The sequence below is a fragment of the Emydura macquarii genome, unplaced genomic scaffold (genome assembly GCF_026122565.2).
Source record: "Emydura macquarii macquarii isolate MOO-44397 ecotype Brisbane River unplaced genomic scaffold, CSIRO-AGI_Emac_v2 contig_2897, whole genome shotgun sequence".
NCBI lineage: Eukaryota > Metazoa > Chordata > Testudines > Chelidae > Emydura > Emydura macquarii.
Window position 1 is genome coordinate 16,792,637 of NW_027133034.1, and position 18,393 is coordinate 16,811,029.

The 18,393-nt window shown below is 38.5% G+C and overlaps 1 protein-coding gene across 3 annotated transcripts in view; it reads right to left on the bottom strand.

Moving 5' to 3' along the window:
* Positions 1 to 1,857: 1,857 nt before the first annotated feature.
* The window catches only part of ROR2 (receptor tyrosine kinase like orphan receptor 2), a 206,903-nt gene continuing 190,367 nt past the window's right edge, over positions 1,858 to 18,393 (bottom strand). For all 3 annotated transcript variants that reach the window (XM_067568704.1, XM_067568705.1, XM_067568703.1), the window contains 5 exons: positions 18,055 to 18,182; positions 9,145 to 9,459; positions 6,855 to 7,100; positions 4,768 to 4,970; positions 1,858 to 3,543 (listed from right to left, as the gene is read on the bottom strand). In XM_067568704.1, coding sequence (XP_067424805.1) covers positions 2,101 to 3,543; positions 4,768 to 4,970; positions 6,855 to 7,100; positions 9,145 to 9,459; positions 18,055 to 18,182 — 2,335 coding nt within the window. In that variant the 3' untranslated portion in view covers positions 1,858 to 2,100. The remainder of the gene's footprint in view (positions 3,544 to 4,767; positions 4,971 to 6,854; positions 7,101 to 9,144; positions 9,460 to 18,054; positions 18,183 to 18,393) is intronic.

Genomic DNA, 18,393 nt, shown 5'->3' on the forward strand with positions numbered 1-18,393 from the left:
GAGGCATGGAAATTAGAAGAACACAAATGGGATAAATGGGGAAACTATGACCCTAAAGAATTCCCCTTACACTTCTTTCTTCCACCATCAGTTTGGTTGAGAGATGGTTTATGCTTAGTATAAGAAGCAAACAAAAACTAAGCATAGAAGTCTGGGTTATTTTTATGATTTCACTGATAGGCTAAATTTATGAGGAGTGAGGAGGCAGATTAGGAGAGTTTATAAAAACCAAAATTTATAAAGATGTTGGACTGTATGAATTGTGGTAAATTTTGGGATGTATTCTTCAGAAGTCGCTCCACTGTGCATCAGTAATTAATATATGATTTCTCTTACTTAACCAAACTTGTCTCCATATTCTTTGTCAGTAAATTAGAAAAGTAAGCAAAACAGAAGTTGACAAGTGGAATACGCTGTTATATGTCAAAGCCAAAAGAATTAAAATAGAGACTTAAAAGTAAGTAAACGTCAAAAAAATTTTTTTTTAGGTTTTATTAATAGCATCCAAGCCACCTTACATTAACAAAAAGAAATAGAGCTTTTTCATTGTTTTCCTACCAGTGCATTTCCAAATCCAGGTGAAAAGCTAGAAATCAGTAAAGCTGCCATACCAGAGACCTTGTAAGTAAATCCAAATTGAATAAATGAAGTAGTAGTTCATACAAAAGCTACAACCAGGAGGAACTTTGGCCATTTCCACTTTTTCAGTGTACTCTATTTCACAAGGGGTTGTAGCAAAAATAACTTCTGTAGGAGTGCTAAAGATAACTTACTTAATCAAACTTTTTGCATCACTTTATTAGATACTCCATGTTTTGGATTTACAATTTATGACTCTATTGTGTGTTGGCTACTACAATACTACAGTGCGTGTGTGTATTACAGAAACAGTCATGAAATGTATGGACCTGTTTATGTATTTTACAAAATGAACCAAAAAAATACAATAAAACTGCATCCCAAGTGGATAATATAAACGATTAAATTATAAAGCCATTTTTTTCAAAGATCAAAATACTTAAATGAAAAAAGGTACATAAAATGTAATAAAACATAAATTACATTTAAAGGTCTGTACATGATTCATCTTGCAAGAAGCACAAAAACAACATTCTGTACAATATTGCTTACATTGGTCTTCTAAAATTCAAAAATCCATTTTCACTAAGAAGGCAGGAAACTAACAAGGTTTTACATGCAATCTAGCACTATCCTCACTAAAATCAAGTGAGTTCATAACCCTGCAAAAACGTTTTAAATGTAGAAATGTTTATCTTAAGCCCTTTTCTGTACTTGACAACCAACATGCAACATAAGTTGGATTGTTAAGTTAGTGCACAACCTACCATGTGTCCGCTTTTGGTTAACAATGTATTAAAGCTACTTGCTGCTAAAAACATGCAGCGGTGAAGGAACTCTTATTCACAAAGGAAGTCAACCGATCTCATTGGAAGTTTCTGCCATAGTCACCGAGAGTAATGTAAGAAATTTGTTCTCTCTCTTCTCATGTTATGTCCCATTTCCCTAATTTTCTGTTTTCTGCAATACAACATGGAACAACAATTCTTAACTTGTTTTTTTCAGATTTAAAAAAACAAAGATACAATCTCTTGTCCATTATATCAGAGATAAATACTATATGCTGAGCTGTCCATCACATCCAGGGCACTTCTTCACACTCAGAGCAATCCTACATGCTACTGTAGTTTGATTCCTTTTTCTGTTATTGACTTCAGCATAATTCATTAAAATTACAATCACAGATCATGATATACATGATGTGCAATGCTACTCTGCAATATGTTGCACAGCAACAGTACATTATAGTAAAGCAGAACTGTAGTCAATAAACTCAAGAACTGTAGTCAATAAAAACATTAGAAACAGCAATTCTATACCATCATGTTAGCAAAAATCGGATAGCAACAATGATCAATAAACTTGGTATATCATTACTGCTGCATTTTATTTTATTTTTAAATTTCATCAATTGCAGCTAAAATATCAGATCAAAACTACTGATCTTAAGTCAAAGGGACTACAGTCTCCATCTGCACTAGAGTGATGTGAAACTTTCTCTTAGTAATGTGTCCAATTTCATTAGGCTTCTGACTGAATCTCTACTTCGTCCATCTGAAGAGTGTCATTATCCCCCAGTAATTCTGTTTCTGGTACAGAACCCTCCTCCTCCTCTTCTTCCTGGACAGGGTTTTGGGCTATATCTTCTGCTACATTATGTGCATCATCCGTACCCTCTGAGAGCAGAGCAGCCCTGTCTGCCACAGATGCATTGGAAGGTGCTGTTGTTACATAGCCTGTGCTGGTAGAACCACTCCCACTGTGATGGGAGCCTGGTTTTGGAATCATCTGTGGAGGCATTTGCTGTGGAGGCATTTGCATTGGGATTTGGACAGGGTAAAAATTTGGCAAGTAGGCGCCATATGCTGGCATTGGTTGATAACCATTGACAGGAATGTAGAGCTGAGGAGGTGGGACCATTGGTCTGATCTGCCCTTTCATTGGTATGAACTGTGGTTGAGGGAAAGCTTGAGTTTTCTGCTTTGGTCCAACGTACCTAGCATTGCTGATATTACTAACAGGGCTTGTGCTGAGAGAACTTGTTTGTGTGGTGTTGCTTGCCCCAGAGGTTTGTGCTGAGCTGTTGTAATTAGATATGTTTCCCCATGTTCTTAGTCTATTGTGAATATCTTTAAATCTTGGTCTTCTGTTGGGGAATTCATTCCAACATTCCAACATCAAAGTGTATATCCATGTGGGGCAGTCATCTGGACATGGCAAAACCTGTCGATTCCTTACCATTTCAATGACATCCTGGTTTGAATAACCACAGTAAGGCTGCAGGCCATAGCTGAAAATTTCCCACAGCACAACTCCATAGGACCAAATATCTGAATCGACAGAAAATTTGCCATACATGATAGCCTCAGGGGACATCCATCGGATAGGAAGAAGAGAATTTCCCATGAGTTTATAGTAATCAGCAGAGTAAACTTCCCTGAAAAGGCCTAAATCTGATATTTTCACATTAAGCTTATCAAACACCAATATATTTCTGGTGGCTAAGTCCTTGTGAACAATATGATGGCTTGAGAGGTATTCCATTCCTGCAGCTATCTGAGTCACAATGTGAAAAAAATCTGCTGGTTCCAGAGTTGATTTCACTGTCTTGTCATCATCAGTGCTGCCAACATCAGAATGGGGAGATCTCATAACTAAAAACTCATGGAGATCACTGTGGGAACAGTAACTAAAAATCATGCTGATGGGATGTTCTTTTGTTACTATTCCCAGCAAGCAGACAATATTTGGATGCTGTAAACGTGATCTCATCATCGCTTCATGTTTGAATTCTTCCCGAAGAGCCAGTTCTGCTTTGTCTTTGAGTGTTTTGATGGCAATAGCTTGCGTCTGTTCACCAGGTGTTGTACCAAAGAGATGCCCCTTGTAGACTTTTCCAAACCTCTCTTCCCCTAGCTCTTCCATAAACCTCACAGTAGACAGATTGATCTCTTTAAGCTTAGTCTGAAAAAAAACCCAAAGAAAAATCAGGGTAATTTCCTAGTGTTTTATAACACTACGATTCTCTATTAAAGAAAAAACTAATGATTAAATGCTACCACAGAATGATGGTTTTGGTCAAAGTTAATTTTCCATTTATATCATTGTATCATTGTTGTATATTCAACTAGATCTTAGTTTTACTAATAACCTTCAAATGGATGATATCATTATCAGAATTCCAAATTTAATTGTGTTGCAAGGTGAGTATGATTATTTCAACTGGCAGATACAATGGAACAACTATATTTCTGCAAGTTGAAAAGATTATCAATTCTGAGTAAATTTGGCAGCTTTAGAAACAAGGGAGTGAATCGTACTTGTTTAACCGTAGGACAATTAGACACTGTGTAAACTCCCCATACAGCTCTGCCATTAAACCTCATTCCTTAATGGAGTCACAAAATTAATACGAAGTTTGGTTCAACTGGCAATGTCTATTCCTTCAGCTGACAGTTTCCTGAATAGATATTGCCAACTGTACTAAACTGTGTATTGTCTTTTTGAACTAATATCTAGTAAATCCTATGATAAAAACTCCACTTTAGATCTGAACAGAATTCTTACATGGAGACATTTGAATTAATCAGAAAATCATTCATATTCTGGAGGTTAAACTATAGACATTTATCAAAAATTAAAGGTCATATTGATTTTACTGCCGTCTGAGCTACCCAGGCTTAGAAGAACATTGTACATAGACTCTTCCATATCCTCTTCCCCCAGTCCAATGAGAGCTTCAGCATATTGGAAACCAAAGTAGAGTAATTCGGAAGGAAAACCATTGCATGTACTGCTTAAAACAAGCAAATTACAAAGCCATTAACCGGGGCAAAATAAGTGCAAAATGAAAAATGAATCAGAAATATCAAGATTTCTAGTCACTGAGGTATGAAGTCAAAGCAAAGAATGACTAGGAGTGCCAGTTACACACACACAAATACAAATTTCATAGAAATATTTTTGCATTGAAAGCTATTGCTAGAGGTCAACATTTTTCAAATGTGACTGCTGATTTGAGTGCTCAACTTTAGATGCTTCAAAGGGCCTGATCTTCAGAAGGTGGGTGCTTTGTGTACACTGAAAATCAGGCCCTGTACAAGTATCTCAATTTGGCACCCAAAATTCAAGGCGTTCAAAATCATGACACTTGATAATCTTGGCCTTAAAAAAATCTGCAAAAAATACCTGTTTGTGCTGATTAATAAGTGGCATTTCCATGTCCTGGCTAGGAGATGCCATCAACTGGCGACGTTGTAGTGTAGCAGCAGATGCTTTTTGTTTGTTCCTACACATACAGACCAAGAAGAAAAGGCAGGCGATAACCAAAGGGATGGCTATGCTAGGAACCAGAATGTAGAGAATTCCCATTTTGCTGTTGTCACGTGGACCTGTTGGGATGTAAATATTTATTGCTTTTAGGTAATGCTGTTGTCTTTTTAAATATTCTAAAGCAAAATAAGTTAAAAACACTAGTGTGAATATTGAGACTAATCTTTAAACAAAAAAAGAAAATCACATTTCTGATTTTAAAACAGAAGTTACATTGTAAGTACAGGTTTTTAATTCCATTAAGCACAAATTTTCGGTCAAATATTTCTGAGAATAAATGTTGAATGGGCACAGCAACTAGTGGGTACAAGGATAAGTTACGATACCACTGGATCCATTCAATTTGTGTTGATACTAATTGACTAATTTATAGTTTATTTTACATCTGAAATACTGTTATTGAACTTTCCTAGTACAGAAACTGCAGAATATATACTGTTGTGAAATTGCATTAACCTGCTTACTGGATGAAGTGATTAGTCTTCATCATTATACATGCCGGCATGCATGCACGAGTGATCTTAATGTGATAAACTACAGAACCATATGACAAACAGTTCTTATCATCAGTGTAACCCTTTCATCAGCTCTTTGCTTATTAATATAACTTTGCCAACACTACTCTGCCCATAAAATGTGGAATTCTCTCCCCACCTCCAAATTATTTAGGTATCGTTGGACTTTGATATCAAGGCAGTCTTGTTTTTCAAGCTGATGAAGATGAAAAACAGTGTCAATATATTTAAGAGCTCTCTCAAACATTTCTAAAATATTTTTTCTGTAAAATGTGTGGCTAATACGGAGTACTTGGCAGCATGGTGTGGTACAAAAGGTTTTATTGGCATTTGTTTGGGATGCCTTCCGCATTTTGTGACTATGTCGTTTGTGAGTACTTCCCTCTCAAACTCATACCAATAAAATCTTCATACCACATCATATAAAATACATTTTTTTCTTTTTAAATCAAATCAAGACAGAATAATAAAGTGAGGTAAACCAGAAATCTTACATTTTACTATTTTAATTTTGAGTATTGCCTGTCTGTAATGAAGCAGCATTTTGTGAGGCTTATACTTCAAACTTATTGCACCAGGGATGATGCTTTTCTCCTTGTTCTGCACATTACTGAGTTCACCTTTGGCCCTCAAACTAACAGTAATGACTCTAGAACGAATCCTATGTTAATGCAGTGACACTAAAGGGACTTTATTATGTGTCATTATAGGACAGGACTCCATTGGGTTAATGAGGATGCTTCTTGCTAATACCAATGCAATACTGATCATGATCATTTTCACTATTTTGTGTTTAGTCTAGGAGATTTATTTTAAAATCATGATCTGTATGATGCCTTTTATTCTATATTTTTTATTCTGATGCCTAGAACCAAGTATAGTGCTTTATCTCCCTCTACAGGATGTGAGAATCCTTTTTCTAATGCCAAAGTTGGGTAAAGCTGACTTCGTTGGTTTCTTGGCTTAGTATCTATATTGCCATCCACCTCAAGTTGAGATGTGAAAATTCTCCAAACTAAGATGCCTTAAATAGAAACAGTAATATAATGCCGAAGAGTGTTACATAAAACCAAATAATTTCTTATTATTCAGAGCAATATCAACTATATTAACTATATTAACCAAGTCAGAAATCAAACTGTATATGGAAATACTATATAGTAATTGTATGTAACATTCATTGTTAATTATTTTTTCTGCTTTTGCTCCAGAAATGCAATAAATAGGCAGTAGAGAATTCTAGGTAACAAATTTTGGTCTCAAAACAACTTTAAAAATGTGTAACAAGAAACAATGGTGCCACACTAGAACCAATGAAAACCTCAGAATTGTAATTTGCTCACTGAGTGATATTCTAACAATAAGCAATATTTAAAACTGTAAAAGCTTTAGGACGGTAGTAAGGGAGGAAAAAAAGAGAATACATACTACAAGATGGTACTTCACACAGTTCCATGCGTACGTTTTTATTCTGTGTAAAACACCAGGGACCATCCATCTGACTTCCAGGATTTCGGCAGTATGCATGCCCACCTCCTAGCTCTGGAAACTGTGTGCTTGTCAGATCATGGTTATGAGGATGCTGGGAATCCCAATGCTGACAATTGTGGCCCGATTTGGTGACACTAATAGTCCCTCTATAATCAGCTCCAGAGTCATTGTAACACTGGTGATCTGTAACAAGAGATTTCACATAAAATTAAAATAAATTAAGAGAACACCAATTAAGAGGAGGCTTCAAGCTACATTCGTTGGATGATCCCGGAATAAAGTACTTCAGGATTTAAGATAGCTACAGGTCAGAATGAGACCAACAGGAGTTAGACACCTAGGTGCTTTTGAACATCCCAGTAGGACCTATTTGCATCTTTAGGTGCCTATATACCTTTGTAAATCTGGTCCTAAGTGTCTCACCTTTATGGTTGTAAATAAAATGATCTGGTGCACCATAATCTGACCAAGCTGAGTCTTCAGACACAACACAAAAATAATTCAGAGGTACGAGGTTCCTCCATTCATCTCAATAGGGTATTGTCTCAGAAACCTACTGACATCTCCCACTAATACATCACATTCTTCCCATCTTCTCATGTGTGATCCACTCCTTTATTCTGAGAATTCAACTGCATCAGCTTTTAACATCTCTCTACTTTCCCCCTCTGTGTTTAGTCTTTTGCTTGTCGCTTTTAAATTATTTTAGTCTTTTCTTCTTTTGTTTTTCCCTGTCATTTTGGCTGTTATTCTGTCTTTTTCTTTATTTTTATTCTGTCATTTTTTATTCTTACCCCCTCCTCCCACATGCTGCTCCTGTTCCTCAATTGCTTCCCTCCCATATTCATTGGCTGCAGTGCTGGTCACACACATTTTTTGAAGGGAGTACAAGCATGCCATAGGGACAGTACTTACTTCAGTCATCAGATGCACCCCCAGAGTCACCCTCAAGACCCCACTGCTCCCACAACTTGCATTTTGCTTTTTATAAAAACATAGATATTACTTCATTGCTGCTGCTCCCACACGTAGAACTTCACCCACCAGAGGGAGTGCTACGGACCCTAGGAAGCATAGGTAACTATGCTTGCTATAAGTCACTGGGGCCAGATTTGATTGGCTGACTCCGTCTCTTGCTTGGTTACTCTCTTTTCGCTGATCCAAGTTGCTTTTGTTTTCTCCATTCCCTCTGGCTGGAATCTTTCCCAACTTCCTGGCTGATTTTGTCTCCCTCTTCCCCAATAAAAACACATCTTTGATTCTGCTTCTGAGCTACCTGGAACTAATCAGCTCCTAAGCACCTTCGTATTGCAATTCAAATGGTTACATTTCATCCTAATCGACCCCAGCCAGCTCTACTGCACTGCCCCTGCAGCTCAACTCTGCTGATTGCTAGAAGAGGAGCAGGTACTGAGAGGATGGGAATTCAAAATAAGCTTAACCCACTATGAATCTTGACAACTATCTACCTAGAGCCATGTTAGTCTAATGTAGCTGAGAGATAACGCAGCACGTGGATATGGTGATCGGTTACAGGAGAATGGAGTAGGCAAAGAAAAAGAGCAGTATACAATACTAACATCGAATCTAACCCTCGGATGCAAATATAACACCCACAGATGCATGCATCCAGTATGTCAAGGACAATTACACTCCCAGATTGATTTGTATGATTAATAGTCCATCTAAAAAGAATGGAAGTTAATTATCCTAAAATGTATAATTTCTTAACAGCCATTTCAAGTCAAGCTTTTGTGACCTACTTAAAAACTATTGAAATTCAGACAAAACCTACAAACAGATGGATACAGAGTCTCAACCAAGAGGCGAAGGACTGAGCAGGACAGGTGAATGAACTGCACTCTCACTAAACAGGGACCCTATGGGGCAGAGTTTCGATACATTGACAGTGGCATGGGGAAGCTTTCACTAGCTTCAGGTGTACTTCTTGTGTGGATACAGGCCTTTATTTTCCAAGGTTGTCAATTCAGCAACTTTCATGATTACTAAATTCCTGTAAGCTTCCCATCTAGCTCTGTATTTTACAATTTTAGGATGTATTTTATAATTAATATCCATTACAAAAGGCAATCAGATCTCCTTATGAAAACATTCAGTATGACAATAAGTTTATGTAGCAAGAATCACTGAAGACCGCCTCATTTCAAAATCTTATCAATGACAAGAGAAATAAAAAAAGCTCAATACTTGAAACATCAAAGCTTACATCTGTTGAGACGTTCTACAGGGATCCCAATTCTTATACAGTTGGCAGCCTCGGGAGTGTCAGGCAACGGCAGGTCCTCACACTTGGGCAGTTGTAGTTGCATCAGGATGAGGGGATTGGACCTAGCAATGTTATATTCCTGCCTGCAGAGGTCGTTCTCCAGAACTTCACATTCATCCCGACAAAGCTCCCTTGGCTTCGGGGTCCGAGAGCGCTCGTCACACAGTGGAAACACAAAGTGGCAGAATGACGGGATGGCGAACTGCGAGCACTGATCAGATAAATGGGTAGAAGTGCCAATCATGGTAAATGCGGCTGGAAATAAGCACAAATTACTGGGTGAGTACTAGTACATAATAAACTAAACAAAACAAATAATAGTTTTTATGTTAACATAGTACCTTGTGTCTTCAAGGATCTCAAAGCCTATCTACAGGCAGTATCAGTGACATGCAGAGGCGGTGGAGTGTGGGAGCTAGGCAGATAACCAATGCACAGAACAATGGTGGAAAATAAATATGGCTAGACTTAATGTGGCAGACCCCAAAGTGCTGTTGTCTCTTTAATGTCCATGCAGAGTGCACAGGACCTAAGTTTCTATGGTCTGATTCAAGACATCCTTACATACACTGTACGATGATTTATTTATTTGTCTTAGAAGGATGAAGGGCTGAATCAACCCTGTCAGGACTTGAATCTGTAGTTTCAAAGTTTCTAGTTAGGTCAAACCTGAGTTTAGATCACTAAGCCTCCTGCTTTCTTTATACATTTTCATAAATAAACCAGGTCCTATGTGTTTTTCAATCCTTGCCAGACAAAAGGAAGGACTCTGGCAACATTTGGTGAGATTTTATAATCAATAGATCTGAGAAGCCCGGCAGGCAGCAGTGCTGAGGACAAATGCATACTGATAATCCCAAAGTACCGATCCCATTAAGACGAGTGTCATAACTCACTAAGGACTTGATCCTTCCCTCAGGCGCTGAATGCCTACACACTGCCATTTATCTGGGAGTTTTCTCCACCATTTTAAAGAAGAGATAAAGGAGGATGTGCATCATGTATCTGAGGGATGAATCAAGCCTTAAATATAGAAATATTCCCACACACAAAAAATTGTTAACTTTGAGTTAGGGTTGTGAGACTGCATATTCCACCAATGCAAACCATAAAAAGCAAGGAAATAAACCATTAAATCATTCAACGCCCTATCTATGATCCACTCATTAATTCTGCTTCTCAACTTCATTATCTCCCTTCCATGACCTATGCTCAACACATCTCTTCCTGAACAGCCAATATGCTGCTGCTTCAACTTGAACTCTGTTTACTGGTTATGTGTTCAGGCACTTTGATTATTAACATAGGCTTTCACCACTTCTGTTGTAAGTAGTTCTGTACGTGGCTTTGTATTGGAGTGTGTAAGTAAGTGAGGTATTGTTTTCAGACAGCAAACGGTAGCTGTAAAATATGCTCGTCTGTAAAGTTCAGGAAAAAAATGTAAATGTGAACGGGTGAGCTAGTCATTGATGATTGCTCTAAATTTGGTACAGACAAGGTGGGGAGGTAATATCTTTTACTGCACCAACTTCAACAACAGATATTACCTCAGTCACCTTGTCTCTCTAGTATCCTGGGACCAACATAGGTAAAACACAGCAAACAACTACATTTGGTAGTCATTTTTATGTCAGTATTACAGACTTCAGATCTGCACATGTAAGTGAAAGGTGTATTAGGATTAGGACGTCATATTGGTGAAGTGCTTGAAGAGAACAGGGATGGGGGGGAGGGAGCAGGGATTGAAGCATGGCATGCATATGCGCGGGAACATGGGGGAGGCACGTGCTTACTGGTGCACCAGAGAGCAGAGGCAGTAGTGCTGGAGAGCAGAGAATCTGCACAGAGGCTTTGGCTCTTGAAGGGCTCTCTTATCTACACTGCTGTCTTGGTGCACTGGAGCAACCTTCCAGGCCGCATGCCTGGGCACAGAGACATTGGGCACCAGGGGTGCTGGAACATCTTTAATAGAGGGGATGCTGATGATGGAAACCGTGGAAACCATGTATTTGGTGTTTTTAATTAATATTTCAGCTAGGGGGTGTGGTAGGACCCCCTACTTCCAGCACCATGCTGGGCGCCCTTCCACTCCAGGCCACAGCACAAAAAGGCTCTTCCCTCTATCCCCTGCACATCCCTGCTAAACCCTCATCTCCCACAGAGACCTACTCAACCCTTCATGTTTCTCAATCTGCCTACTCCCCCAAATCCCTGCTCAACCCCCCAGAGTCTCCCTAGAAGCCATCCTCATATCCCTTAGTCTGTAGCCTACTTCCCTTATCCACCAGGGATACCTATCTAATTCTGTTTTGAACACTGTTATATTTTGGGGTGTCACAACATCCCCTGGCAACAAGTTCCTCAGGTTGACTGTGTTGTGTGAAGAAGTGCTACCTTATGTTTGTTTTAAACCTGCTGCCTATTAATTTCATCGGCTAACCCCTAGTTCTTGTGTCATATGAAGGGGTAAATAACACTTCCCTGTTCACTTTCTCCACACCATTCATGATTTTATAGACCTCTATTATATCCCCCCTTAGCTGTCTCTCTTTTCTTAGCTGAACGGTTCCAGCCTTTTTAATCTCTCCTCATATGGAAGTTGTTACATACCCCAAATCTGTTGCCCTTCTCTGTAATTTTTCCAATTCTAATATATCTTTTTGAGATGGGGTGACCAGAACTGCACTCAGTGTTCAACATGTGGGCATACCATTGTGGCAATATGATACTTTCTGTCTTATGTATCCCTTTCCTGATGGTTTCTGACATTCTGTTAGCTTTTTTGGCTGTTGCAGCATATTGAGCAGATGTTGCAGAGAATTATCAGAGATGACAACAAGACTTTTCTTGAGTGGTAACAGCTAATTTAGACCCCATCATTTTGTATGTATAGTTAGGATTACATTTTCAATGTGCACTACTTTGCACTTATCAACACTGAATTTTCATCTGCCATTTTGTTGCCCAGTCACTAATAAGGCAGGAGTTAGTGAAGTCACACTGAATACTTCCTGGAGTTAGGGTCAAAATGTGTGCATGGGAACAAGAAATTATTTCCCATGGCACAGGTGTCCCTGGAAGTTAAGGGGACATTAGGGTGGAAACATGTTGAAGTAGTGGATGGATTGCCCTACTCCCTTGTAGTGGGCACAGAGACCCAGGAGGGTGGAAAAATAATCCACAGGGCCAGGAAAAGAGGAAGTAAATGCAGAGTGGCTGGAAGAGCCCAGAAATAAAATTACAAGCCACAGAAATGGTGAGGACAGTGAAGTCCCCCCAAGAGACAGAGGGGGAGGAGAAAAAAAGCAAAGGTGATTTAAGTTCACCCACTGAGGTCAAGCAGTTATCAGAGCCCTTACCCCCAGAATCTTGGGAGGAGGCATCCCTAAGGATATGGGAAACAGAGGCCCTGGATAATCAGGAGACAGAGAGGCAAGAATGGACCCCACCAACAAACAAAGAGGGCACAGGCAGGGAGAACCACTCAACAGGCTGTTCTTGGTGTGATGACGTGGGCAAAGACAGAATTATGGGGACAACCCTCACCCACCAAATGTGATTTTTGTGGGTCGAGATTGGATGGACCCTATAACAGGACCCAAGATGAACAAGCTAAGGCCTAGGAGGGGCGGAGGCCTGAAAGCACATTGGATAAAAATTAAGTATTTTCTTGTAAAAAAATCAAAAAAATCTGATTTCTTTGATTTAAATCAGATTTTTTAATTTAAAAAAAAAAAAAAAAACTAAATTTCTCTCTCATTTAAAAAATAACAGCTACAATTAAATCTCATCACAAACATGCTAAATCTACACCTACAGTCTCATAAAAATAAATTAATGGCTCTAGTCTGTCCAGCCTAACTACCAGCTCTTACTTTTTGAAAGTTCTGGGCTTTCAGTTTGTGTTTCAGTTTCTGTTTCACAGCAGACTAAAGTCACATTTGCAAAGAAAGACACAGGCTGGATAGGATTATTGTTGTTCTGTGCTTATGTGGTGGTGGAGCTGGGCCAACCAAGGCAGAAGAGTTAGTTAAGACACTATCTTAAAGACAGAAGGACAAAGGACAGGGGCAGAGTAGAAAGGAACAGTGGAGTGGACTGGAAAGAAAAAGAGAAGACATTATTCAGTACACGCACAGCTTCATATCTTCCCCCGTTCTTTTGCCACAGAAAAACTGTCCTGGCTTCTGGGCGTAAGAGAGACCCTATTTGGGAATATTTTGAAGAAATTCCTTCCCTGGGTAAAAAAGGAAAACGTGTCAAGTGTAGGTAGTGCAAGAAGGAGATGCAGGGCCTAGTTGCAAGGATGAAACATCATAATGAAAATTGCTTATTGGGAGAAAATGATGAGGATGAAGATGTGGATATGTTTGAAGAACAAAGTAGATCAACTGCTTAGTAACTTAAATAATTCACTTTGCAATTCATCATTCTTCAAGACTCTCTCTATGCCTTTTAGTATAAGTGTGATTTAACAAGTAAATGCCCAAGCTGTTTGCTATGTTGGATGTTGCTAGAAAAAAAAGTTTAGTTTAGCTAATACTTATGGCTTGTTTAATTAGTTAACTAGGTTTAGGATTTATCACCCAAGTATACAGTACAGAAAGCTGCAGTAAGAGAAATCTAGAGTTGCCAGTTGCCACTGGTGTCATTTTCTTATTTTATATTACATAATTAATGCCCCTTATTTTGAAACATCATGGCCACAGACCATAATGGTGATGCCATAAGTCTATTCCCTATTTTACTTCAGCATAACTCAGCTTTCCCAAGGGAACCCCGTCCGATACTTGTTTTCTCAAAAAACAGACATGCCAGTGAGTTCTATGGGGTTTACTGCAAAATTAAGTGGACTCTAAGTGCAGTCAGTCTTAGCTATTTTGGTAATTTGGAATCGGATCTGCATCCTTGCTGAAAAAAATGCAAACGATTAACTGAATAATAGAGTGAGAAGAACTGAGAAGAACGACTATTCAAAATCATTTTTTAATTTTGTTTCAGGATTCCATTTAAGCATAAGAGACTTTGACTGTGACTGTCTATCTGCAACACCTTCAGAATAATCCATTGGTACTTTTAGCAGCAGTGCTGCAACTAAACGTATTTCAGACAACAAAGTATCAGTAGCAAGCAAAAGATTTCAATCATCCAGTAAAACCACCATCATGTTTGGGTTTGTAGTAAGGACCAGCAAATACCAACAAGACACCATAGATGAAAAGATTGTTCGGTTCAGTTATGCCACAAATTCTCCTTTTCGTATTGTTAGCAATAAACACTTCACGGACATGGTTGAGTCCTTACGACCAGGCTAGCCTTTAACGAACTTCAGAGAAATTATTGCTGCATTGCTGATGCTATTGAAATTTGGAAGGCACTTCAAGAGACATTGAAGAAAGAAATACCACACCAGAAAGTTAAACTGCAGGCAATAAAGAAACAAATGGATCAAGCACTAACTCCACCTCATTTTCTTGCGAACATTCTCGACCCCAGATATAAAGGTAGATGCCTAACTTCTGAAGAAGATGCTGCTGCCATGGCATGGGCATTTCAAAATCACTCCTCAGTTATGCCAGTCATAAAAAATTTCAGGGCTGGAGTGGAACCGTTTAAACAGTACATGTTTACTGATGATGTTTTGAACAAAGTCACTCCCTTGAATTGGTGGAAATCATTAGCCAGGCACCTTGAAACAGAGTTCCTTCAGTTGCTAAGCCAACTTTTCACAGCAGTAGCTTCCTCTGCAGGCACAGAGAGAATATTTTATTCGTTTAGTATTATTCACTCAAAGCTACGAAATCGACTGGGAGTTGAAAAAGCAGGAAAACTCGTATTTCTGTTTCAGTCTATAAATAAAAATGACAGTGGGAGTGGGGAAGATGATAGCTAGTTGTAGAAGTTTTAAGGACAGAGTACGTTTTATGTTGTGATGACTTGTCTGTTAGAGTTAATAAAATTTGAAAATTAAAAAAAAAAAAAAAAAAAAAAAGAGTTTAAGGACAGCCGTCAGCCAGCAACTAAGGAGACTGCTGCAATTGCAAATATGAAACATTTATGTAACATTTAAGATTTAGTTTGATAAAACATAAGTGCTATTGTGTTTGTGTGTGTGATTTAGTTCTTACCATTCCTAATGTACTACTGCTGCATCTGCAGCTTGACACAGGTAGAGTATTATGTACTATTTCCTAAATTAATAAAAATCAAGTTACCTAAAAAATTACACAAAGTATACTCTCCTAGATGTTGTAAAATGCTGTATTGAGTTGTAAATTAACATGTTTTAGTGATCAGATTTGCACCATTGTTTAAGAAATATGTGAAGAAGTATCAGTGGGAAACTTGATTTAAAATCAATGATTTTCTCTTGGTGATTTAAATCAATCCACCCTGCCTGAAAGATCCTCCAGTAAAGGAGGAAGAGTAAGGGGGGAAGAAACTCCCTTCTGTTCGGAAAGGTGGGGAGGTATGTGACAGCATCCAGAGAGCTAGCACTTGAGCAAGCACTCTAGTGACTATTAGTACTAATCAGGTTTCCCTGGAGAAGGCTTAATTGGCTAGAGGTGTGTACCTGATTACCTGTACCAGGCTAGATTGGCACTACTGAATCAAGAACCAATTAGCTGATTAACAGGGATGCTGTATAAAAGGGCCCAGGAAAGAGTGCTCAACGGGAAGAGAAGGAGAGAAATAAAGGAGAGCCAGACAAAGGGAGGTCTCTGAGTAGAGACACCTTATCCCTCACCTCCGCATTTTGGAGAAGGGGTTAGAAAGTTGAGATATAGTGTAAAAGTGTGAAGGCCCTGGTGTATTGGTGGAAGGATTAAAACACTGTAAATAAAATACATGATAGAGTTTACAAGTATGAAGGTCTCAGAACAGTCTGTGTTCATGGAAGCGGAGGGGGTGCAGCATGCGACCCCATCACAGTTACATACCACAGTTAGTAGTTCTGCAATTTTGTATTTGAGTTCTTTCAGAACTCTTGGCCAAATACCACCTGGTCCTGGGGAATAATTACTGTTTAATTTATCAATTTGATAAGATTTGATAACGGCCTCTGTTGACCCCTCAGTCTGGGACAGTGCCTCAGATTTATCATCTAAAAAGAGTGAACAAGAATGCATGTGAGCACACATGCACAAATGAAGTTTGGAGATCTAGGGGGCTGGGGTTGTTTTGCTAGAGAAACCTGAAGACAGGTGAAGAAAAGGGCAACTGTAAAAAAGGAAACATTTTAAAAAATATCAAGTATCAGCTGGGCTTTCTTTAAATTATAAGAGTTGGCAACATTGCAATAATTGAATATGCCACACCACCACAAAATGTCTATATTTACCACTATAGATAAATTTTGTTCTTCAGTCCCTGAACAAAAATTTCATGTAGGTCTGGTTTTAACTGTCAGTTTTAGCTTTGGACAGTAGGTGTCCCTACTACCCATTCACAAAGAGCCACAGTCTTCTCTTTACACTGTATACCTCTATGCAAGTACAAATGGAGAGAGATTTTTTTCTTTAAGGATATAACTATTTCTCAACTAATGAGCAAACTAGCTCAATCTCCAAAATGCTAAGATATTTGCTTAAAGACTTTCCATATACACGGAAGGGTTACATTTAAGAATCTTCACAGCAACTGAGCACTTTGCGAAATCTATACCAATTAGTCGATAGGGCATTTGGGAAACATCTCTTAGAATTCATATACTTTAAAATGCTATATGGTCATGCCTTCTCATTGCCACCTACATAAGCACCTATGAGGCCACAATCCTGCAGCTACCTCTGCATGGTAGATCCCTACTCCTGCACACAGCCACATGGAAATCAGAGGTACTCCATGCAGGCATAGGGATGACACTGGCACAGATCTTTCCTGGATCTGGGTGTAAGTGATGTATCAAACTTTATTAATAAGAAAACTGCCATAATTCTACATAATTCTAACCCTAAACTTCCATAACCAAACACATAACCGCTAATATTATTCATCAGCATGCAGAAAGCCACATATATACAGGAAAATAAATTTAACTTGATCAAAAAGTACCTACATTTCCTGGAAAATCTCACTGCAGCAACATGTTAATCCTTTTCTTAAGGGATCAAATATACAGTGCTAAATAAATATACAGAACTAAATGGTAATAAATAGGATGATGTCTGGTTTGTTTTGCTCTTTGGAGATATGTGGAGTTATCGGCCTACTCTAGCCAGATGCATTAGATTAGAATCACTGCTGCTAATGTCACTGATTGCTATGATGTGGTCCTGTGAAGAAACTGAATGTTCATCTTCAATGCTGGAAAATTAATTAAACTTTGGAACACCAAATGTTTCTGTGTACCAAAATGGTGTTCAGAGACAGAATCAGCAGGGGCAGAACATGGAAAGGTCATTCCTTATTTTATATAAATCAGTATTAAATCAGAACTAACTCTACTGTGATTTTGCAGTAAGGGAGGAAGCCCAAGGGCAAAATCACCATATATACTTCAGAAAAGCCAAAACAAGTTTTTCATTACACTAGGATGCACTTGACGTTTAAATTATTACTTCTATTTGAATCAATCATGTAAAAGCACCAGTATACATTACAAGATGTTAAAGAGTCAAGCCATTTCGCTTAAAGTGAAAAATGTTTTTAACATGAGAGCAGATTTTTGCCCTGTAAAACAACGTTTTCTGAATAGCAGAGTAAAGGGATTGCTTGTTCAAATCTTACTATAAGGGTAACTTGGCCATTAATTCATAAGACCATGTGATAATACAACCAGTACTGTTTGCACTTGAATTGGATACTGGAACAAATTATTAGTGTCCTACTAGAGGTATATAATCCTACCAGTAATTCGGTTTTCAATTTCTCCTTGCATCTGAAGGGAGTCCACGTAAATGGTCCTGTTTCCAATGATTCGTGCACATGCAATTCCCCTGTAAGGCTGACAGAACCCATCCTCTTGGTAATCTTCTCTGCAAAAGACAAGGGGATTCTATAAGTGCATCTGCAGATGTCCAGCTGTCCCCAATTAATTTTTAATAAATATATTCTTAATAAAAGAAAAATGACTGTAAATCTGAAACTCTTCAATGCTCCAGGTACTGCTTCCTCTCCTCTGCCTCCCTTCACACGACTTTGAAAGTATTTATGGGGGCACCACTGCAAACATGTAATTCAAGAAAG